Source organism: Pezoporus occidentalis, unplaced genomic scaffold, assembly GCF_034315485.1.
Source record: "Pezoporus occidentalis ecotype Australia unplaced genomic scaffold, CSIRO_AGI_Poc_V1 ctg2, whole genome shotgun sequence".
In the NCBI taxonomy this organism is placed as follows: Eukaryota; Metazoa; Chordata; class Aves; order Psittaciformes; family Psittacidae; genus Pezoporus; species Pezoporus occidentalis.
This window is the reverse complement of record NW_026913855.1, coordinates 16,451,803-16,472,678: the sequence shown is the minus strand read 5'-3', so window position 1 is coordinate 16,472,678 and position 20,876 is coordinate 16,451,803. Positions and strand designations below refer to the sequence as shown.

Here is a 20,876-nt window from a genome sequence, read left to right as displayed (position 1 = left end):
ACTCTGATGAGTAGTAGTATCACTACTTCCTGATGAAGAGTTAGCATATTTGTGTAACAGGATATTTATGTGCTACCTCTAGATTAATGGTGTTGGTTAGCAAAAGATGATCTTTCACAAGAAATAGTTCGCCGATGACTTTAATCAACACTAACAGAGATACTTACCTCACCAGCAAAAAATATTTTTCCTTGTATGTCTTCAGCTATAATGTCGTAAGCTTCACCGCTGCCCCCTGTTTTCACAAAGCTATATGCCATCTGGAGCCAAGGGTCTTTGCTCCACTGAGTAACAAAAAACTTCACTGGGTCAGGAACCTCCTGCAAAACCAAAATGGAATTTATTCACTGCAAAGAAAAGCCCAGAATTACTTTGCTTCTTCTTATAAACAGTTCCTTGTCATCTTTAGAGTATGTAGCATGATTACTATACAGATTAGATTATATTTCAGAATTAAATTCCAATTTTTTTTATTACAGTACTAACCACAAAGATAATTCTATTTGCTAGATGTGCCTGATGCCCAAAACATTACAGCTGCACTGTTTTGAATGCAACAAATCTGGATACTACGGGGGGGGGGGGGGGGGGGGAACTCAGATAAATACTCTTGCAAACAGGTAAAATACCAATATCATCATCAGCCTTCCAATATCTGAAGGTGGCCTACAATGATGCTGGAGAGGGACTCTTCATCAGGGACTGTAGCGATAGGACAAGGGGTAATAGGTTTAAACTAAAACAGGGGAAGTTCAGGATAGATAAGAGAAAGAAGCTCTTTACTGTGAGGGTAATGAGGCACTGGAACACGTTGCCCAAAGAAGTGGTAAGTGCTCCGTTCCTGGCAACATTCAAGACCAGGTTCAAAAGAGCCTTGGGTAACATGGTCTAGTATGAGGTGTCCCAGCTGTGGCAGGTGAGTTGGAACTAGATTACCTTAAGGTCCTTTCCAACCCTACCTATTCTAGGATTCAACACGTTTGTGTATGTAATGTAAGCACTTTCTATCTTGGTAAGGCGTGGTGCTTTGCTACTTCTAGCTGTTAAATGTCAAATGGTAATCTTCATTTTGGAGATGAGATAACTTTATTCCAGTGGAGAAATAACATTACTTATCTAAGACCAGAAAATGAGCTAGCTTGAAAACCAGGTTCAGGAAGAAATTAGAAAAAAAAAGGAAAAAACCAACCCAGAAAGTCAAGAATGCCTATAGTGAAACTATGACAGTAATATTGGGTATTCTTTGTCACATTGCAGCATAAAAATTGCATGTAATTCTACCAAAAAGAGCCCGGATAACAATTGTCTGAAGGCTTAGTCAACTACAACTGTATCTTACACTTGAGGAGCTTGTGACAAGTAAACAGAAGCACCTCTGGTTGCCTCCTACACAACATCTGGTATCAACAAATAGACTGCTCCATTTAGGTAGCAAATGAGAGACTAAAGCTCAAGCAATTAAGGCAACAGCTAAACAAGTGGGGCAAGTTTCATGGACAACCCAGAAGAAGTTCTTGTACACCCCTGGAAGCTATCTTGTCTTTGAAAATCACACTGTGTTGTGGACAGATGACTGAAATTCACAACTGCTATAAAGCATGGAGATGGACATGAAAATCATTCTTCCAGTCCAGAGCATCACCAAAACCAAAGACCTATTTGCTGCCTCTACGTTCTCATGAGATCACAATAGCAGGTATGTGAACTTAGCTTGCATGGGATTCTGGTAACTGTAAAGCTATCACCAAACGTATGTTTTCTAGGAAAACTCAAGCTTTCAGATACCAAAGTTTTTCCAAGATCATTAATCCTAACATCTCAAATAAAACTTGAGAGATCACCTATGAACATTAGCACAAGCATTCCTTGGGATCCAACTGCTCTAAGTAATTTAAACTAAGGCATTACTGTCTATAGAGTGGAATTCAAGTAACATTGCTAAGTGATTGTCTTCTGCTTGCCCCAGATTTCCGCGAGTTTCCCATTAGTTTTTATCCTAATGATGAGTGGGAGGGGGGGAAGTAGAAATTTCTATCTGATGGTTTTTTTTACACTCAGGATGCAGGGCCCTTAATAAATCATTCTGCCTGTACCTCCATCCCAAGACAGCTCAGCAAGGGTTGTTTCTTATTACAAAAGTAAGGGATTTGTTTTGGGGAGCATTGTATTTTTAGTTGCTTTTTACATAGGGGTGGGGAAATAATAATCAAATTAATCTAGCTTAAAGCTTTTATGATGTATTGGAAGCAGTGATGAAAAAAATACCCCCACCTAACTATCTCTTAGAAAAAAGTGACAGCTAAGAAAGAAGCATATTTATGTTACCTGCCTAAAGTACTGATTTTTAATTCATTTGCATTTCTAAAAATGCTTTGAAGGGTGATAGTTCATTTCTGGTTTTCAATTCATTACCGTTTTCCTTCAGACAGATCTAAGTTATTTCAATTCACATTTTTCACAGAAGACCAAATACTGTAGTTTTAAGTGTGTCTCAAAGGAAGCATATTCCCTCAAACTGTTAAGAAAGGAAAAATAGAATAGAATAGTAGAATATTTAGGGTTGGAAAGGACCTTAAGACCATCTAGTTCCAACCCCCCTGCCATGGGCAAGGACACCTCACACTAAACCATGCCACCCAAGGCTTAGTCCAACCTGGCCTTGAACACTGCCAGGGATGGAGCATTCACAACCTCCCTGGGCAACCCATTCCAGTGCCTCACCACCCTAACAGGAAAGAAGTTCTTCCTTATATCCAATCTAAACTTCCCCTGTTTAAGTTTGAGCCCATTACCCCTTGTCCTGTCACTACAGTCCCTAATGAAGAGTTCCTCCCCAGCATCCCTATAGCCCCCCTTCAGATACTGGAAGGCTGCTATGAGGTCTCCAGGCAGCCTTCTCTTCTCCAGGCTGAACAGCCCCAACTTTCTCAGCCTGTCTTCATACGGGAGGTGCTCCAGCCCCCTGATCCTCCTCGTGGCCCTTCTCTGGACTTGTTCCAACAGTTCCATGTCCTTTTTATGTTAAGGACACCAGAACTGCACACAATACTCCAAGTGAGGTCTCAGGAGAGCAGAGTAGAGGGGCAGGATCACCTCCTTCGACCTGCTGGTCACGCTCCTTTTGATGTAGCCCAGGATATGGTTGGCTTTCTGGGTTGCCAGTGCACACTGTTGGCTCATGTTCATTTTCTCACTGACCAACACCCCCAAGTCCTTCTCCTCAGGGCTGCTCTGAATCTCTTCTCTGCCCAACCTGTAGCTGTGCCTGGGATTGCTCTGACCCAGGTGTAGGACCTTGCACTTGGCATGGTTAAACTTCATGAGGTTGGCATCAGCCCACCTCACAAGCGTGTTGAGGTCCCTCTGGATGGCATTCCTTCCCTCCAGCATATCAACCGAACCACACGGTTTGGTGTCATCGGCAAACTTGCTGAGGGCGCACTCAATCCCACTGTCCATGTCAGCGACAAAGATGTTAAACAAGACCGGTCCCAACACCAATCCCTGAGGGACGCCACTCGTTACTGGTCTCCAGCCAGACATTGAGCCATTGACCACAACTCTTTGTGTGCAGCCATCCAGCCAGTTCTTTATCCACCAAGTGGTCCATCCATCAAATTGATGTCTCTCCAATTTAGAGACAAGGATGTCGTGTGGGACAGTGTCAAATGCTTTGCACAAGTCCAGGTAGATGACATCAACTGCTCTAACCCTGTCCATCAGTTCCATAGCCCCATCGTAGAAGGCCACCAAATTGGTCAGGCAGGATTTCCCCTTAGTGAAGCCATGCTGGCTGTCACCAAGCACCTTGTTGATTTTCATGTGCCTTCGCGTGCCTTCCAGGAGAATCTGCTCCAAGATTTTGCTAGGCACAGAGGTGAGACTGACTGGTCTGTAATTCCCTGGGTCATCCATTTTCCCCTTCTTGAAAATGGCGGTTATATTTCCCTTTTTCCAGTCATCAGGAACCTCACCTGACTGCCATGATTTCTCAAATATTATGGCCAGCGGCTTAGCAACTTCATTCTCCAGCTCCTTCAGGACCCACAGATGGATTTCATCAGGTCCCATGGACTTGTGCACATTCAGGTTTTTAAGATGGTCTCGACCCAGATCCTCTCCTACAGTGGGCCCAAGGTCTTCATTCTCACAGTCCCTGCATCTGCCTTCCAAGACTTTTGTGGTGCGGTCAGAGCCTTTGCCAGTGAAGACTGAGGCAAAGAAGTCATTCAGAACCTCAGCCTTCTCCAAATCCTGTATAGCCAGTTCTCCTGATACCTTCTGGAGGGGGCCTATGTTGTCCCTAGTCTGTTTTTTATTCGCTACATACCTATAGAATCCCTTCCTGATAACATCCCTAGCCAAGTTTAATTCTAACTAGGCCTTAGCTTTCCTAACCTGGTCCCTAGCTTCCCAGACAACATCCCTGTATTCTTCCCAGGCTGCCTGTCCTTGCTTCCACCTTTTATAAGCCTCTTTTTTCATTTGAATTTTCCTCAGGAGCTCCTTATCCATCCAAGGAGGTCTCCTGGCCCTCCTGCTGCACTTCCGTCTAGTTGGGATGCAACACTCCTGAGCTTGTAGCAGGTGATCCTTGAATATCAACCAACAGTCTTGGGCACCCCTGCCCTCTAGGGCTATATCCCATGGAACCTTACTAAGCAGGTTCCTGAAGAGGCCAAAGTCTGCTCTCTTGAAGTCCAGGGCAGTGAGCTTGCTGCATGCTCTTCTCAGTGTCCTGAGGATCTCGAATTCGAGCATCTCATGATCGCAGCATCCAAGGCTGCCCTGGAGCGTCACATTTCCAACGAGCCCTTCCCTGTTGGTGAGCACGAGGTCAAGCATGGCACCTCTCCTTGTCGGCTCCTCTATTACTTGCAGAAGGAAGTTGTCTTCCACACAATCGAGGAACCTCCTGGATTGCTTGCGCTGGGCCATACCGTCTCTCCAACAGATGTCAGGGTGGTTGAAGTGCCCCATGAGAACAAGGGCCTGTGAGCGTGAGGCTTTTCCTGTCTGTCTATGGAGTGCTTCATCTGCAGGTTCTTCTTAAGCAGGCGGTCTGTAACAGATCCCCACAGTAATGTCTCCCATCACTGTTCTCCCTTTAACCCTGACCCACAAACTCTCTGTTGACTGCTCACCTGCCCCCAGACAGAGTTCCATACTCTCCGGCCTATCCCTAACATAAATAGCAATAGTTTTAAATGTCAAAGGTTCTTTTATACATCATGAAGTAATAAGATCAAAAGCTTTATGTCTGTTGGCAAATTAATTTATCTCTTAATAAGAATCTTCTTTTACCTGCTCCTTAAACAGCTCTCGAAGTACAGTCATACACTGTTGTAGTACTTGTTTATCATCTAAATTCTTAATGTTTGCCACAGCATCTCCAGTGACCACTGACATTAAAATGCTTTCTTTCCCCTAAAAACAAGAGATTAACATATGAGATCATTTTGAAATTAATAGGCTAGTATTTCTCGAAGAGTCCCTTTTAATTGGTATTGACAGAGAGATTCTCAGCTACCAAGCAACTTTTGTTCTAGAGGAAAGTGGGTTTAATTCCTTAGAATAAAGGCTGCATATTCTACAGTATTTATGCTCAATTTACTAACATCCTTTGATGTCTTGTTCACAGATCTGTGTTACAGTCAGCCCCATTTACAACTTGCTGAATTAACTGAAAACTTCCTATTACCTATTTAAAAGCTACACCAAAACATTTGACCTTTATGGTGTTATTCTTTACGAGAAACCTCTTGAGCTCCAGTTCTGTGCCAAAATTCTACCTCAACTGGATTCCAGTTTCAAAAGGTGGTAATAAAAAGAATCTATTTAAATACTAGTTAGATACGTTTTGGATTAGGCAAATACTAAGTTCTTACCAGGTGATTTTGGCCCAATTCTTCTAGCAGAGAATAGCTATCAGGCAAATTAAAAATTGTATCTAGTGTCTCTGGACAGCACCAGCACATTAAACCTCATGTAATACTTCAATACTTAAGTATTGAAGAGAAAACTTCTGTTTAAGGGAAGTCATGTACAGGTACAGAGAGCATAGTAATGTCTTCAGGATGGCTTCCTTTTGGAGTAAGCCATAAGTTTACCAAATGGCCTTTTAACTGCAGCCAAGTAGTAAACAGCAGTTGTAAAAACATAAAAGGGTAAGATAAAAATGGAACTGGCAGGGAAAAGAAATACTATGTCAATGCACTGGTTTGAATTTGCTTTGAAATTCATGAGTTTGGGACTAATCTTACAGACCTCAGTTTCATACAAAGCCTAGTGTTGGTCTTTTCTTCTGCGATTCCACATAGCTATTCAGGCTAGTGCAAGTCATTAAGTGTTAATAAACCAGCATGATCTTTTTAACAGATTTTTAACTAATTTAAATAAGGGAACAGAAGTCCTAAACTGGAAGTGACTGGTAGACTTTGTCCCATATTAGTACATCTATAGTCAGGTATTAACAGAATTTTTTGAGAATAAAAGTATTAACTTGCTGTATTATTTTGTATCCAAAAGTAAGAAAACATTCCCATTTATTACAAAGAAGTATCAATCAGATTTTGCTTGATAAATAACACTGCTTCCACTTCTTTTGACAGTTGCAGGAATGGGGGGAGAAAAACCTTTGTTGTTCAGTAATTATCGCACCTAGATTCCAGACTGAATTTCTGAAAGGCCAACAGAAAACACATTTAGCGCGTGATACCTCTGGATCCATGTCATAGAAAACGCTGAAGAGCCCACGCTGGCTGGAATTGGGTGGAACATGACCAAAAAAATCAGCTCCTTGAATTTTACTGTCCCAGAATCTGTAGGGAAACTGCAAGGCAATCTAGAGAGAGATGAAATTAAAGCGTTTCATATCACAAAATTTAAAACTGGATATGGTCTATGTTCTTCTTCTAATTCTTTGTCCTTTTTTCACTCAATTAGAGACACCCAGTTCTATGAGAGGGTCTCAACAGAGAATATTTGGGTCTGTTCTCCAAGAGGGACAGGGAAGAGAAAAAGATGCTAGTCTCACAAATTGCAAATGCACAGACTGTCAGTTCACTATGGAAAATGCTCAAGAAATTCAGCAGAATTTTTACAAACCTAATGTAGAACTTGGAGATCCCAAGTTCTGTGGTTTCTGAACCTTGACTTGAAATTTCAACATTGTTACAGTGCTGTTCCCAGCATTACTTCTGTTACTGTTTTGTTCTAAGCACACATTTGTGATCTTTCTAGGGATCATTTCAGGAGAAGCTGTATTTGCACTAGGAAAGGGTAGAAGATTTTACACTGGTCAAATACACAACTTTCAGTATTCTTCTGAAATAGCTTATGTATTTATTAGGTCAGAAGGACCTAGAATAAGCATATTATTTGAATTTTGGAAGATTTAAGACCATCATGAAGGCTTGCTGAAAATTAAACCTAAAATGTTTAAGTTGTGAAATGATTCTGCAAACAATCTCTTTAAAAAAAAAAACATTAAGTTTGGGAATCTAAGAAAGAGAAATACGTGGGATCCCCAATAGCATTTTGCTCTTCTAGGCTAGTGTATACAAGTAGAACCAAATACATAATAATTCCTGAGGAATAAGCAGCAAAGGCAACAGGGACAAAGCAGCTAGTGTTTCTATGAAAAGAAAATTAAATATAATCTGAAATTACTTACCTTCTCAATGACTCCTGCTCCTAAACTATTAATGGCTTTAATTTTTTTTTCTGACAGTGGAGGATTAAACTGAATGGCATTTTTCTGAAGAAGGGCCAGTGGTACAGTCACCAATACCTGAAAGAAATAATTACAACAGTAGCAAAAACTACTGCACTTAAGCCTTGCAGCATCGTCTTGACTATCTTGGATTATCCTTGTAGGATGCAGCATAATACTCACTAGACATCTTTTGACCAGTGTCTAGTTTTACTCCCCATTAATGAGAAACTCATGACTTACATTCAGAAGAGAACAGGTCCTACAGTTCACTCTATTTAAGTTGTAGTCTGCTGAATTGTTTGTAGCAGAGTGGGTAACCATGCTACTAATTTTAATACCTCCCACAAATTATAATCAGTGGCTCTCATATTAACAAAACTGCCTTTTTTGAAAAGAGAGAGAAGATGGTCTTTGCTTTCTTTTTGATTCCTTCACAGATCCCTTCTGTTTAAAATATGCTCAGTAACACTGTTGATGTGAACCCAGTCTTGATCAAATTTATGTATAATTTTAAAAATCACTAAAGGCTAAATTATACAGCATGAAGCCAGTGGGGATACAAAGAAATACAAGTTGTCAAGTCCTGCAAGCCAAAGGGAAAAATTTTAATAGGGCAGGTTCACTGGCTAAATGGGGTAAAGCTGTGAGCAGGGAATAGAACCAGAAAACATAATCGTCACTTCAAAGACCAGATAAAAATCTATTTGCTTCACATTTTTATTACTAACTTTATAGTGTTTAGTTCTTAAAATTAACTAGTACTCAAAACTCATGCATGCTCAATGAAAAATAAGCTCTAGGACATCCAAATACGGGTCACTAAAGTTTATAGTGTTTTCATTTTTGGGGGACGAAACTGGACTAAATAAGTCTTTGGGGGGGGGGGGGGGGGGAGAAAGAAAAAAGGACTGTACTGTGGTCAATATTGAATATTCATTATTTAATATCAATCCTGAAGCATATTAGGTACCTTTTGTGTTGTCCACACTGTTCCATCTGCAGTAGTCACCTGTACTTCCTCACCAGAATAGTCAATAGTCTGTACCTGTCGAGAGACAAATTGAAGAAGGTTATGCTACAAAAATATACATATGCGATGCAAATTCAGACAATAGCAAATACAGCACCAGTCTGAAAACTAGGAATTGAAGAACAAAGGTTTTCCAAGAAATATTGAAAGAAAAAAATAGCCTCCATGGAAGCTGAAAATAAAACTCATAGCGATTCTAACATATAAGGTCACCGTATCATAACATTTGAGTACTGATAGTCCTCAAAGAGGATTTCCAGAAATGGTGAAATTGTCCTCTCTTTATTATTAAAGACAAGTCAAAATAATCACAGCCACATATTTGTCGGGTCCAAAAGAATACAAAGAAATGACTGTGTGTTTCAAAGCAATCCCAGACAGGCACCACATCAACATTTTCCAGACTCACTGGGAGATTCAGCCGGATGTCCAGCCCTTCTGCCAATTTATCAATCACAGTAGAATATCCCACAGTTAGAAGAGTGTGATCTCCAGCAAACTGTGCAAAAAATTCATTGTGGTCCCATGAGCGTGCAGATACCTGTGGACAGAACATAACTAGCTGTGTTTATTAGTGAGGTGACACGGCTGCTATCAAAAGTCCCACAGTTTAGAAGAAGCCACCCTAATTCCCTTCACAACTGGAAAAAAACAAAAAGTGTATCACCAGAACGTATGGCAACACTGACAAAACCAAACAGCTTGTTTAGCTAAGGGCACTGTACAACATATGAATTGCTAGATTAAGAAATGTTGTGAGTTGGTCAATAGCAGGCACTGTATAGATCTGCTTAGTAGAGAAAACAAGGAAAGCAGTACAAAATTTCAGTTGTATTTCAGTGTATTTATTTTGGTTTTCTGTCTCTAGCAAAGAAATCAGATTTTACAGTCTTAAAACTTCAAATAAAAATGGAAATATTTTATTTCCCAACATGAAGGGAAAAAATGAGAACCAAAAGATCTCAGTGGAAATTTTCTGTCACTTCAGAGGCTCCTCCATGATATCTTTCCTTGATCTCACCCCCCCCCCCCCCACAAACTCATAGTACAGAAGTGGTGATTGCTTAGTGCAAATATCACTAAGCAATAAAAAAAATTGGAAACGATTCTCAAACTGCTATTCAGATGCCAGTTCCTATCACTGCAGTTGCATTTAGTTCATATTTTGAGTTTAAAATTGAAGATAGATTTTAACATTTTTCTTATTTCCTTGGGTGTTTATGTGTGAAAGCTTGACACATCAAACTGTTTTCCACTGACTGCCCACAGTCTTGCAGATTTGTATTATGTTATGTGCTTCTCAGATCAGTCAGCTGTCCCACTACAACTGACTCAAAACATCTTTAACCCAAGCAACAGGACTGAGTAAATAATGCAGTGCAAACAACATCATACTTTGATATCAGTTTCCTGAACCTGCTTGGTTAAAACTGAAGTTGCAAGGAAAGCTAGTATCATGTAGTCAACAGAATACCTAGGAGTGCTGAACCATCAGGGTGTTGGAGCACTTCAGAAGTTAAATGCATTTATTCTCAAGATACCTAGCAAGGTAGAGAAATACTTCAGTTTTTAAACACAGAACTGAGAAGCAGAAGTCACAGACAACGTCTGAGGAGGAGTAACTCTCCTGTGAATCCTACCACCCAGTATCTCAGCAAGATGTCCTACTCCACTGCACCATCTACTTTCAACTTCCACGTTAAGGAGGATCTCACTGGAAGTATGTCATGAACTCCTGCCAGATTACCTAAGGCAGCACTGTAGTCTGTGTCTCAATGCTTTTAAAGAACATGTTTGGGACACAGGAAGTTTAGGGGTAGCTGATCCTTTGGGACCATGGGATAGATCAGATGATTTCTCAATGTTGCCTCCAACCCTATTTCCTATGAAGCTCAACAACATCAGAACACAGCTATCAAAACTCACCTGAGAGAGGTTGCTGCCACAGGCATACTCCAAATTACTGAGATGGAACTGTAATACTTTTTCTTCAAGCTCACTGAACTGGATACCAGACTCCTGAATAAAGGCTTTATAGATCTCTTGTATCTTTTCTGTGAAAGAACACGTTTAAAACAAGGATATATCATGATTCATCAGAAGTCCTGCTACATTTCAATATGCTGTTCTCTGGATCACAAGATTTTCATGCTTATTGCTATTTTGCACCAAGATGTTTTTCTTCTCATAGGAAAAAAAAAAAAAAAAGACACGAACTTTCTGGTGACAAACAACTTTGATATTTGATCGCAGGTTTCCCTAGTAAATGGGAAGCTTTAGGGTAAAATAGAGGTTAAAATTATTTCAAAGAAAATAAGAAACATTGCGACAGCACAGCTGGGCTAGCCAATTGAGACAGGATTTAAATTAATCGTTTAGCTATCATCAATATACAGTAGAAGATCTTTCAAGGAAAATACACCATAAAATAATGGAGAATCCTTGCAAATAAATCCTTGCCGAAGTTTTACAAAACCAAAAAAGCTGAGGAATTTAATCCAGAGTTCACTGAAGAACATAGGAGTTGCTAATTCTGTCTTACAGACTCCAGCTGGAAAGATTTGGAAGGCAGACATTTCTGAGCAAGTTTTCGTTGTTGTTGTTGAATGTGCTTGCATGCTGTAAGTGTGGTGGGAGATGTTACCAATGGGGATGGGAAAATTCTTGCCAGCAGAAGGCTTTAATCAGGCTATTTTTTAGAAAGATTAATCAAAAAGTGTAAGAGTTGTCAATAACTATGGCCTGCTTCAGCAAGGAACACATCCTTTTAACTGCTAGTGCCACTAGTTACACTGAAAAAGCTACCTCATGAAAACAAGATACCACATCAGAAGTCACACAGTACTACAAAAGCCTACCAATTAGACTTCCTTAAAAGTTACAAGCGACATTTTGGTCTGTGTGTATACAATAATCCTCCTGTTGGATTTAAGGTCAGATGTGTATACACACACTTCTAAAAATGTCTGCTGTAAAAGCCAATTTAACATAAAAGTCTATGAACACAGCCAACATCTTCAGTTTGCAATACCTCTCACACTTACCACCAAGAGGAACATCTTGATGTTGAGTTTTATCTTTTCTCCACTCAGAGACGACATCTAGGATGGCATTGAAATGAAAGTCCATACGTTTATCAATGGTGGGATCTGTTATTCTTCCACCTTCTTGGATCAAGTCACATTTTTCCCCTAGTTTGTGCATTTTAATGCCAAGCTTAAGAAAAAGACATTTTATTGCGCTTTAAGTATTGAAAAACTACAGTGCATAGCCTGCTCAAAATTATTTAAAATAAGGTAAATCCCTCAAATTTAAGTGATACCACTTAAAAAATGCCCATAACTTTAGATAATTAGTCAGACTAACTCAAACTTTCATTGTCTTAAAACTGGAATACCAACAATTTTTCATTCCATTGATTTTTCAGTTTCCACCCCCCTCATCAATCCTTTCTTTATCAGGGATTTCCAGAAACCTTATCTCCAACTCTCCTCTCAGGCCAGGGGCTGGTATAGAAATGTTGGATATAGTCATCAAACGTGATGAACCAGTCTCCTTTATTTCTACCTTATCTTATTCTCTAAATAGCCATTAAAATAATTTCCCAGAATTTTCTTCTGCCTGATGCCCAAATAGTTCCCTGTATTCAGGAACTGACAGGATGTTGCTTGCTGATTACCTCCAATTTTATTAACAAGCAAGCAAGCAAAGAAAGAAATTTGGAATTAAACCTTCTAGAGTACCTTGCTCTACTTGTCCAACTTGTACCAAACACACAACAGAACTAAATCAGAATAAAGATGTTTTTATGTTCTACAGTCTGAAGAAAATAGCAAATACATAAGGGTGCACTCCAGTTTTTATCCTCACAGTTCTCTAGGGTGCTGGTCACCACTGCAGATCCATTCTCAAGATAAGAGTTGTACTTTGAATGAAAGGCAGTATGAAATGACCACAAAGGGATGGGCAGCCAGGATATTCAGAAGCCATTGCTCCTCACCTCGTAACTAAAACATGATAAAAAAAAACCCAAACATCCTCATGAAAAAAAATCCCCTTATGACACTACAGAGCACTATACAGTTAAAACAGCATGGGCTTGATTTGCAAGCCTCTCTGAACAAAATCCATACTCTGGTTCCACTTGGAGATACTCAGCTTCCTGCCCAAAAACACCCACATGGAACAAAACAAACAAAAATCTAACTGTAGTGTGTTTACATTAGTAGCCGTTGGACATAATCATCTTAACTTGTGTGGAATTGAACTAGAAATACAGAGGCTGAGCAAAGGCAAGCCCATCACAGAAGTATATATTATGACAACATAGCAATAGCCTCTGATAGCAAATATTTTCCAGAAAAAGGGAAAAAGCGGTTTCTTCTGGTTCGGAAGCTGGAGCTTTCCTTTACATAATGTACCATTCTACAGCCCTTCTTTGTTCCCAGCTGTTATCAAAGATACAATAGCAACACAGAGTTTACTTACAACACAGAACAGTGTTTTAATCATACCATGAAAATGGCCTCCCACCCTTATCCAGCCACTCAAACCTGGCTTTAATGACAGTTTTTCACTAGTGATAATGCATGACCACTGCAGGGAACCCACTTGCTCACACATTAGTGCCATTGGGTTGTTGACACATCCATTGACGATTTGTGCACCTCTTCCAACAGTGACTCCTTTGAATGTCTTGTCATCCCACACTCGGCCACCAATTCGGTCTTTAGCTTCCAGGATAATGACCTATGACACAATGCAGCTTAGTAAATTGTAAGATTTGATTACATTAAACGTCTGCTCAACTCCAGAGCAAAGGAGAAAATAAAACACAAAAAAAACCCAAGCAATCCAGCAGTGCTAATAATCTTTATTTTCATTTGTGGATATTGTCCATTTATGCATTTAAATTGTCTTTGAAAGGTTACCCTTCAGGATATACACGTAGAAAATAATTGTTAATTTAAGAAATTACCCTAACAAAAATAGGCTTAAGATGTATTCAGGACATCTCAAAATTGGATTTAAGGCTATTTATATATATGTTTTAGTGCTGGAGGCTATTAAGCACAATGATCTGGGTGCAGTGTCCATCTGAGAAAATTCATTCACCTTTTGGAGAAATTTAATCCTGGGATATTCCAAGAAAACCCAATTCTCATGTATTTCCACCATTCATACTCATTCAGCATCCGCTATCTATCACAGACACAGGATACTGGACTAGATAGATATTTGACCAATTATGTTTACACCTACTTATGTTCTCTTTTTATTTTTAGAGAAACATCATCTCTTCAGAGCAGTAGAAAGCAACAGTGTGTGTGTATATATATATATATATATATATATATATAATGTATCATATGTTTTAAAAAAGGTCTTGCCAGTTGATATTTATGTATTTTACTGCAGGATAGCTTTCCAAAAGACTTGGCGTACAGAAAGACTGTACTTAATTTACTATTTAGCAACCAAAGAATGAGATAATGGGCCTGTAGGATTCAGGGAGTCATAAATATATACATATATGAACATATAAATATGTCAATCTGAAAAGTCAGATGCTTATTCATTTCCTTAAACATCAGCTTTGCAAACACTTCATATGTAAAGAGTTCCATAGAATGTACAATTACGTCAACATGTAAATATTGTGAGATCACACTGTCAAATATGAGAAAGGCAAAATACGTAAAATTTGCTTGTTTTTAGTAAGCAACAAGGAAGTACAGCAAAGTGCACAAATGAAAGAATATTTCACCTCATTTAAACAACATTATCATCTACAGTCCCATTTTTTGGACATGATTATCTCCCCTATTCTCCCAAACCAAGCCTTTGTAAAATATTCACTGTGTGCTTTGCTGAATTTTAGATACCAATAAATGCTGTTTTAAACCAGCAGATTTACTCAATAAGCTTCTAGATTTTACAAATTGTCCTGGGTTCAGCAGTAGCAGTCATTTTTATCCTTCTTAGTAGCTGGTGCACCGCTGTGTTTTTGACTCTCAGCCTGAGAACAGTGCTGACAGCACTGATGTTTTCAGTTGTTGTTAAGTAATGTTTACTCTGACCAAGGACTTTCTGAGTCCATGTTCTGCCAGGGAGGAGGGAAAGCTGGGAGGAAGCAGAGATAGGACACCTGACCCAAACTAACCAAAGAGGTATTCCATACCACAGCACGTCATGCCCAGTATATAAACTGGGGGCAGTTACCCAGAGGGCTAGATCACTGCTCGGGTCTGGCTGGGTGTCTGTCACCGGGTGGTGAGGGGTTGTATTCTCTCCCCTTGTTATTTCCTTTATCATTATTGGTGGCAGCAGTAGTGTTTGTGTTATACCTTAGTTACTAAACTGTTCTTATCTCAGCACGTGGGAGTTACATTCTTTCGATTCTCCTCCCCATCCCTCCGGGAGCAGGGGGTGGGAGAGCGAGCGAGCAGCTGCATGGTTCTCAGTTACCGGCTGAGCTTAAACCATGACACAAATTAAGATTCCCTATACATAAATGTCTGTAACAAGAATGTAATTGTTATTTTTTCTTTCATTTTAATGAAGAACACCTCCAAAGCAGAGGAAGTCTAATTTTTTAAGTAGTGTACTCCAAAGTTTCATACCTTAATTCCAAAGTTGTGCAGCTGTCGGGCTGCTGCTAATCCTGCTGCACCAGCCCCAACAATAATGACAGATTTCTAAAAAAAATTTTAAAAAAATTATATAACTAAAAATAGAGCTAGAATAGAAATTATCACTGCACGCTTATTTTTCTTCTTGCTAAAGTTAAAAATACATGTAGGTTTCAGAAGTCTAGGCTCTCTTGTCCTCTAAAGTAATCAGTGATAACTTTTAAAGATGACAGTGCATTTAATATAGAGGAAAGATAAATTGTAGCTTTGAAAATAGTTACAGCTTTTAAGGACTTTAAAAGCAGATGTCTCAATTTCTTTTAACGGAAACAGCTGAAGTTATCAGCCAAGTAACAAAATCTAACTGAAGTTATCAGCAAGAAACATGCTTACCTTGTCATGATGTCAATCACAGATTGGGTTGAACAGTAAAGACTATTTCATAAATTAAAAACATACAAATGCACTTTCCAAACATGAAGCAACTTACAATTTCTAGGAGATATTCCCAAATGCATTAATTAATTTGATAATTAATATGTGCTGTCGAGCAAATTGTAGTCATAAACATGTACCCTTTAATCATAGTTCTTGCAAAACAACATGAAATAGGAATTTCCTCACATAGGGAAGCAGAGGTGTATTGTAAGGTTAAGCCATGAGAAGAATATAAGCGTATTGTGTCTTCTTCACACAGTTCCCACCCACCCGAAAAGCTCATAGGAAGTACAAATACGTGAATTCCATAGATTTTAGTGGAAACAAAAACCTTGCTGTGAACAGTCCAATGCCTATAGTTTCCAGAACTATTGAAGACAGATGAGAACCATATGAAAAACATGCAATGTGTTTGCTTTTAGATGTAATTTTACCTATTCCAGTTGTTTACGCAAATGAGAAAAAAAATCCAGAACCAAAAACTTATGACATGTCCCATGTAGTTTTATAGCACTAATAATGTAGGGATTACTACAGCAACTTACGTTGTGGTATTCTTTAGGAAGAAGATACTGGTCGGGACTGACTGACAAAATCCCTGTATTAATTAGCCCTTTCCTTGTCATAAAATAAAGTATCCTCTCCATTTCATGTACACAGCGAATACGCACAAGCCCCCGAACAATGATGTGATGGATACATTTTTGAGGGGTAAGAGCCTCCTGCAAAGGAGAAACAAGGAAAGTTGATTTTGTAATACTCTTTTTTTTCATGCATTCACATCATATTTAACCTGTAAACCAGGTGGTAAAAATTAATCATGAATCAGGCTTCTGAGAGCATTTTAAAAGCAAGTTGTGTGGAAGTTTCTTTCTAGCCAGCTGTACTCAGTAAAGTAACAATTTATTAAGTTAGGTTAACTTGGAGTAAAAGCAAATGAGTCTACCAGACATTCTCACAAGCTCCATGGTGTGCTACATTACTATAGGAATTGAAATGCATCCCTGATTGCAAAATTAATCTACCTAGTGGCAATGCTCACAATGACTTTCCAGTAAAATCTATTCCAAAATGGCATTCCAGCTAAAAATAGATCTATATCCAAAACCTTCATATAAATACAGACACCAGTATCTGAAAGCTTCCGTATGTGAAGTTCTAGTAATTCCATTGAAGGCAGTGTCACAGAGTTAGCATAAGTAAAAAGACTATCCCTGACCAACAGTCATATGAAAAAAGAAAATCATAAAGTACCCACAAATACTGCTTAAAAGTTAATAGCTGGGTCCACTCTGTAGAGTTTCAATACTTTCAAAACTTTTGTATTTTACTGCAAAAGAAGCTCTGAGGCATTAAAATTAAAAATCAGTAAAAAAAAACCAACAAAGCCACCAAGCATCCAAGAAGAGAGTCCACACCCCCAAAAAAGTAGCTATTTTTTGTGAACAAATTAACTATTAGCATCTCTTACCTTACAGTTTGTATACCACAGAGCCAAAATCAGGTTTCTCAAAGCCAAGTACATGGTGGGGTCTCGTGAATATTCTGGGAACTCATAGAGCTCATCCAGTTCCATAACATCTGGCCTCACACAAAGTGCTTTCCCACATTCATTGGGCTGGTAAAAAGGCTGGAAATACTTGTTCATGCCTGCAACTGAATAAAGACACAGCATGAACCAGTCATATTCTGATACATCTTCACCACATCCTTTTCCCTCTTAAGATGATCCATTGACCTCAGACAGAAAAATAAGTAACAAAGATTTCAGCCTCTAGCCACCTTTAGAATGATTTCATTTAAATTGCTGTTCCCTCTCCTACCCTCTAGGCTGTGCAGTATTAATTATTGTCCTGCTACCTGATGGGTATGTCTTGGACCTATCAGAGCTTAAGTTTTGTCAGAGAAACAGTATGTGCCCTCAGATATCATGATGAGTCCAACAAGGAACAGAATCTAAACTCGAGTCTAAGGTTCATCACTGTACAGGCTCATGCAGTACTCTGAAACCCTTCAGCTTCAACTCCCAGTACTGTCCAGAGTGGACAGTAACTAAAAGTAATCATTTCCACATGCAGTATTGGTAGCAATGAAGTTTTCCATTTGTTAAGCAGATAAATATCTGTTGAATAGATGAACAGATTTTTCTTCAGCACATAAGGAGACCAGAACCTGCTAAGACAACACAGAAGCTGAACTTCCCTCAAAGCACTCTCTCTGAGATGAGTATTGGAATCCTGAATTACCTTTCCTCTGTACCTGACCTATTCTGCAGATCTGAACTCCCAGGCTGTCAGCCACAGACCTGTCGCTAGCAAAAAAATAAACAGAATCTAAGTGCCTTAAGAAATCAAATCCTTTCCTCCAAAGCCCCAAAGATCCACAATACCAAAACTAGCAGAATTGTGTTTTGTTTTGATAAATCTTCATTTCCTTAAGAACACAATCTTTAAGTACCCACATGTTAATTTCCTATTTCCATAAACAAATGAGAAGTGGTAAACAAAAAGCCTAAGCAGTCTCAGCTTACTCCCTAAAGAAAAGCCATACAAAATGTATTACCTTTACCTTACAAAAGGACTAAATTGCATCAAAGAAATACAGAGGCAGTTACACAGAGAGTGTGTATCAGTGCTGAGAACAGAACCAGTACTTCCAATCAGGAGCATTATGCGTCTTATAAGCTCAGTTATAAGACAAAATTTATCACACCTACTTAAGCAACAGAGCCCTGCAGATGGCCCTTACCAGTCAAATTAGGCACGCTCTTTAAGTGCTCTAACTTCACAATGTTGGATTCACCAGGTAACCGATTGGTGCTGGTACAGGATGGACTCATGCCCACGCAGTCGGGATAATATGCAGCTAGAAAGGGAGCTGCCACACTGTCTTTCAGCAAGGGAGGGAGTATGAGCATGGAGTACCACCAATGGTCTGAAACTTCAGCCACTCTCTGGCCAAGCGGAGAAGTGAAGGAAAGAGGGGAGAAGAGAACATGTCAGTACTTTGAAAACGCTGGGAAAATTAACCAATTTCCCCCCCACACTCCAAAACTGAGTCCAATAAGCACTAAAGTACCAGTCTCCGAATTGCAAGTCAGAAAGACATTTTCTCTCCCTCTTTCCCCTTCCTCAGCCTGACACAGAAAACCTGCAGCATTAATCACTTACTCAGAAATGGAGGTGAAACTTCACAAACTCCACATCCACGTGGAAAGCAAACAGATGAGACATGCCATGACAACACATCTATGCCTTATCAGGCCCTTTATAAAATATCCACAGGCTTTTATTCATCCAAAAATCTGAATTTAGGAAAGTCTACGCCAACTGATCAATTTAATTTAGGTTCTGCTATCCCCTTCAAAGACCTTCTAAAACCCTAAAAACCGCTAATGATTCAGTCTTAGTTTACAAGTCAAACATACATTAAGGAAGCAATCCACAAAGCTTCTACAAGAGACCACAAAAAGCTTAAACATGTTTCCTGGGATAGAGGTACCTCAGGTACATTTGTCAACATTGTCTTATTGAACATCAGATGATACTGTATCTGAAATGCAGGGTTACGTGATCATAAACCCATTGAAATACCAACATACATCAAGTCTAGTCTTGTGTTACGAGGGAGAAGAGAAAGAAAACATGTTTTGATGTTCTCTTGGAGTCTTCAGAAAGGGGAGACTAGCTTGACTAAAGATAGAAACCACCTGGAAGACAGGGAAATTTTAGGATGGGGAATTCTATTTGAAAGCTGGCAACTGAAGACTGTTTTGCCTTGATCAAAAATGAGAATTAGGAGTAAACCTTGAATCACAGGCCACAGCTCAAAGACACCACAAATCACCTAAAAGCTAACAGTTATGGTAGGGCTGAAGAGGAAAAAGATGAGAAAGTAGAAGGCCCTAGGCTCTGTTGCAAATAGTGTCTGACAATTTCCTGAGCAAAATGCATAAATACTGCTACGATTGGCCAAAGGACCAAGAAAAAGAAAGAAATATGCCATGCTTTAAGAATGCTTTCATATTCTAGAACAAATGAGAAGGAACAGCCACTACTCACCAAGTCCTCAGGCATGGAACACTGGTCTGAGCCCTCACCCTGAAATTAAAACAAACAGTATCACAGCTATTCTTAAGCTGTACAACAAAAATTAAATGTAAAACAAAGTAATTTGTCTATGGCATAGTTTTTTTAAACTTAAAGTGTTGGTATTAGTCTTCTGTAACAAAGATGATTATGTTAGTCAAAAATAGTGTAACATACACATAATTAAAAAACTCAACAGACCGTAAATTAAAAACAGGCCAGAAAATGTTTCTCATTTGTTAAGTTAGTTTCTATTGATCAGACATTAAAATATACATTCTATTCCATGAAGTGAAGGGGAACACTGAAACAAACAAATGAAGGGAAAAAAAAAAAGGAACTTCATAGAAAAATTATTTCACATTTTCCAAAGACTCTTCCAGTCTTGACTATAAAGGACAGTTTCTCATTTATTTTAAGAGTATCAAGATTGAATGCTGACCCTTCAAAATTTCATATGGTCAGTCTTTTCATGTTACATTTTTAACTATATAGATTCTATGGCACTATAAGGGCTCCTCCAAATTTCAGGACTTAAATTTCATGCCACAGCTGAGAGTTTTCACGTAAAGCCCCACGACAGACTTGCTAGAAATGAATTAGAGCTTATTGAGCATTTAGGCCTGTTACCATGCAGCTCTCCAGGCCATCAATCATTTTGACATTAGAAACATTAAGCAGCAAAAGAGAAATTAATGTCTGCAAACAAGAAATACCAGCTTGTTGTTAGTTTCAGTATGGGCAAATTCTTCTGTGTTACCTTGGTGGAATTGTTCAGTTTCATACCACATCTGTAGGTTTTTGCTATTTGTGGTGTCAGCTGGATTTCCTTTGTCAGCTGACGCCATTTACCACAGTCTGACTTTGTGCACTGCACCTACAAGTCAGAAAACAAACATGTTTTTACTTGTTGCTGCCTGATTACAGATAAGATTAATGAAGCATAACTAACCAATTAGAAAGAAGAGAGA

The 20,876-nt window shown here is 39.1% G+C and overlaps 1 protein-coding gene across 4 annotated transcripts in view; it reads right to left on the bottom strand.

The window, feature by feature from the left end:
* KDM1B (lysine demethylase 1B) overlaps positions 1–20,876 on the bottom strand; it is a 31,968-nt gene that overhangs the window by 3,521 nt on the left and 7,571 nt on the right. For all 4 annotated transcript variants that reach the window (XM_062617993.1, XM_062617994.1, XM_062617992.1 and 1 more), the window contains exons 7-21: positions 20,666–20,782; positions 19,879–19,917; positions 18,566–18,770; positions 17,289–17,473; positions 16,363–16,539; positions 15,371–15,445; positions 13,359–13,496; positions 11,792–11,963; positions 10,674–10,801; positions 9,157–9,288; positions 8,688–8,762; positions 7,676–7,792; positions 6,719–6,844; positions 5,305–5,427; positions 168–320 (exon numbers count right to left, since the gene is read on the bottom strand). In XM_062617993.1, coding sequence (XP_062473977.1) covers positions 168–320; positions 5,305–5,427; positions 6,719–6,844; positions 7,676–7,792; positions 8,688–8,762; positions 9,157–9,288; positions 10,674–10,801; positions 11,792–11,963; positions 13,359–13,496; positions 15,371–15,445; positions 16,363–16,539; positions 17,289–17,473; positions 18,566–18,770; positions 19,879–19,917; positions 20,666–20,782 — 1,962 coding nt within the window. The remainder of the gene's footprint in view (positions 1–167; positions 321–5,304; positions 5,428–6,718; positions 6,845–7,675; positions 7,793–8,687; positions 8,763–9,156; positions 9,289–10,673; positions 10,802–11,791; positions 11,964–13,358; positions 13,497–15,370; positions 15,446–16,362; positions 16,540–17,288; positions 17,474–18,565; positions 18,771–19,878; positions 19,918–20,665; positions 20,783–20,876) is intronic.